The sequence below is a fragment of the Lygodium microphyllum genome, chromosome 24 (assembly GCF_053477565.2).
Source record: "Lygodium microphyllum isolate KBCC chromosome 24, Lygodium_microphyllum_v1.1.10, whole genome shotgun sequence".
In the NCBI taxonomy this organism is placed as follows: domain Eukaryota; kingdom Viridiplantae; phylum Streptophyta; class Polypodiopsida; order Schizaeales; family Lygodiaceae; genus Lygodium; species Lygodium microphyllum.
This window is the reverse complement of record NC_141158.1, coordinates 54,132,911-54,135,999: the sequence shown is the minus strand read 5'-3', so window position 1 is coordinate 54,135,999 and position 3,089 is coordinate 54,132,911. Positions and strand designations below refer to the sequence as shown.

At 40.4% G+C, this 3,089-nt stretch overlaps 1 protein-coding gene across 1 annotated transcript; it reads left to right on the top strand.

Moving 5' to 3' along the window:
* Positions 1 to 445: 445 nt before the first annotated feature.
* LOC148015108 (uncharacterized) lies at positions 446 to 2,460 on the top strand. Its single transcript, XM_087665676.1, has 3 exons — positions 446 to 650; positions 1,374 to 1,636; positions 1,763 to 2,460. The coding sequence occupies exons 2-3, from the start codon at positions 1,374 to 1,376 to the stop codon at positions 2,274 to 2,276; spliced, it is 777 nt and encodes a 258-aa protein (XP_087521802.1). The 5' UTR covers positions 446 to 650; the 3' UTR covers positions 2,277 to 2,460.
* Positions 2,461 to 3,089: the final 629 nt, after the last annotated feature.

Here is a 3,089-nt window from a genome sequence, read left to right as displayed (position 1 = left end):
GACCCTAAGTTACAAGAAGAAAGTTCAATTTCGATGTTCCTTGCTAATGCTAATGGGCTACATATGACATCTCCACACATCCCTCTTCAAAGTTTTGTATTAACATATCTTCCCAAACCTAGGTATTGACACCTAAACATAGAATATGTAATTTGTCTATTTGTCTTGTTGCTTGACTATTAAGCTTTAGGCCATTGAGGGGTGATTTGAGGCTTCATTATCAAGCTTTTGTCGTCCGTATAGAGGCATTAGCTTGAGGAGCAAGATACTCATAATATATACATATATTTTTTGTACTCATAATATTTTGTATTTGTACAAAGGAGAGGCCAGTTTTACAATATCTTAAGTCATAGTAGTAAGCTAGTAATAAGATTGCTATTTTTTTGGGTTTGTCGGGCTTGATTAATTTCTGAAAGAAGAAGCCTTTTTGCGTGTGTATAAAAGGAGGCTGTATTTAGCTGTACGTTTCGAAGGCAGAGGAAAATACGCAGATCACGGATGCTTTTTCGGATCGCAAAGCCTGCGTTTTAACTTCCGACAAATTATTGCATGGAGATCAATTGACTCATCGTCGTCTTCTTCGTCGTCATCATCACTAAGAGCACGCTCTCTTCGTCGCAGCACCCGCCATTACCGAGCTTCCGAAGGTAAGATCTGATTAAGATCTACGGTAGGCAGCTCTGCTGCATGCATGCGATACTGTATGCTGGTGTTAAGGCCTAATTAAGGTCTGTCTTCGTTGTTCCTGCATAAATCTCTAGTCTCTTGCCTTGCTCCGCTGTTGTTTGTACCGTCGCAGTAGGCTACATTCATTCAATCAATCAATCTATTCATTAATCTCTCTCTCTCTCTCTCTCTCTCTCTCTCTCTCTCTCTCTGCCGGCCTGTGTCATTCATGATTCGCGTTGCGTTTTCAAGCTGCCAGCTCCAGGCATCAGAGGATTATCGTCGTTAATATTATGCGGTCTGAGTAAGAACACCTAACTGCGATATCTAGATTGCCTCATGCTTAATCCTCATCCTTGTTTCGCAGACTCAATTTTGATTTCCTGCAGCATTAGATCCTTACCCTTATTTCGCTGTCTGAATATGATTTCCTGCGATATTTGGGTTGCCTTTGCGATCAATCATCATCACGCACTCTCAATATGATTTTCTACAATATCTGCGTTGCCTCTGTGCTTAACCATCATTAAAACTATGCAGTCGAAAGATGATTACCTCCAGCGCATATATAGATTAGGGGATGTTTCTTAGGGCAAAGATCGTCTTTCTCTAGGTAGTACGATTATCATCTAATTCCATCTTCTGTGAAACCCTTCCAAATGACCAGTTCTATCATGATGAGAATACTAATTATTGTCTGTCAGATGAGTATTGTCCAACCCGGTATTCCTCCAGCTAGTACAGCTCAGCAGGCTACAGGAAGAATGCGGCCGCGCAATGAGAATTCGAGCCACTGGTTGTTTTACTTGCACTTCCTGGCCTGCTTTGTGGCCATCTTTGCATTCAAGGTGTGGTCAAATAAATATACCAGCAACCCTGCAAACATTGAAGAAGCAGAAACTGCAGTTCAGATTGCCAAATCTCCTCTTCAACAGATTTCATGGCAGTCAGCATTTGATTCCATCAGGTGCAACATATATTATATCCTCGTTGCCTTGATCATATTGTTTGATGACATTATAGTTTGTGTAAAACATCAATTCAGAAGGACGTAAATTTTCTCTCTGCTTCAGTGATTGCATCTAATGTGCAGCAAGGCGGATCAGGTTGTCCTATCTGACATCGAAACAAAGGCAGCTTTGGACATCAAGTTTTTTGCTCTTCCAGAGACCATATATTCCATTACTGAGGCCGATGGCTCTGATCTCTCTGCATACATTGAGAGCCAGATGAAGCTGATGGGTGATGTGATAACCCCAGTGCAAGCAGAAGCTGTGCTGAAAATGGTAGAGAGCAGGGCAGCACAAGGGACCCTGGTGAAGAAGGAAATAGGGATTGATGGCACACTGAAGAACTCCATGGTGCTGGCCTTGATGAAGCAGCAGGATGATAAGGTGCACTTTGCACTGACAGCTGTGAGCGTGGAGCCAAAACTAGGGTGGAGGTTCATCACAAAGAAGGAGAGGAACCAATGGAACTCTGTCCTAAACAAGATGGCCGATGAGCGGCTGCGGCAAGAGACAAGCAAGCTGTTTGGTGATGCTGCCAATGCAGCAGCTCCTACCACAGAGGAATCATTCGCAGATCTTCTTCCCAATTCATCATGATGGTTATGCATGAAATATTCATGACCATGTGAATTGAGGTATTTTAGCGTACTCTGTAGATAGTTACAGCCTTTTTGTGCAGTGACTCTTTCTATTTGACTCTCATGAACGCAGGGCAACTTGTAGATTTTGTAAGTAAGCTTCATCTAAGGTACACAGGTGAAAGTTTGAGGTGAAGAATTGACTATGCATATATAGAGACCATTTAAACGTTTTGGATGTTTTGGAATCTCTTCGGATATGGAACAATTGTAATGTTATTAAGTATGTGATATGCGTAAAGTTAATTAAGCGAAGTATGCCTGCCCTATGTAAAATTTATTGTCAGCATAATGGCTTTAGTCTGAATTTTGTGTGATATGTTGAGCTCAAATCTAAGCTTATACCCAGCTCACTCTCTAGTAAAACTGTGACGATTCTCATGAGCAAGAAGGAATGGGAGAGGCTCATAGTTGCAATGTAGATTTGGTTTAAGTCCATCAAAACTTATCAATAGTTATCGAATTCATGAAGAGATCCAATGAAATTGAATCAGAGTTCAATCTATAGCAGCTGATCGACACAACAAACTCTAGACCACTTACTATATAGAAAGTTCACACTATAACTAGGAAGAATAGCAACCAAACTAGGAAGAATGTAGAATTTTCTAGTTATAACTAGATAATTTTGTCATCACGAATCTCTTCTAACTAGTAAATCCCTTTTTCTAGATAGTATCTAGAAAGTTGAAGCCTTATCTCGTAACATTATCTAGTAAGTTATTGTATATCTAGTAACAATATCAACATAACTAGGATTTTTTTTTTCACT

What these genes read in the sequence shown, in the direction of transcription:
- LOC148015108 (XM_087665676.1), top strand. Translation starts at nt 1,374, where the DNA reads ATGAGTATTGTCCAACCCGGTATTCCTCCAGCTAGTACAGCTCAGCAG. An exon ending in TCAGCATTTGATTCCATCAG is followed by an intron (nt 1,637 to 1,762) that starts GTGCAACATATA and finishes TCTAATGTGCAG; the next exon opens with CAAGGCGGATCAGGTTGTCC.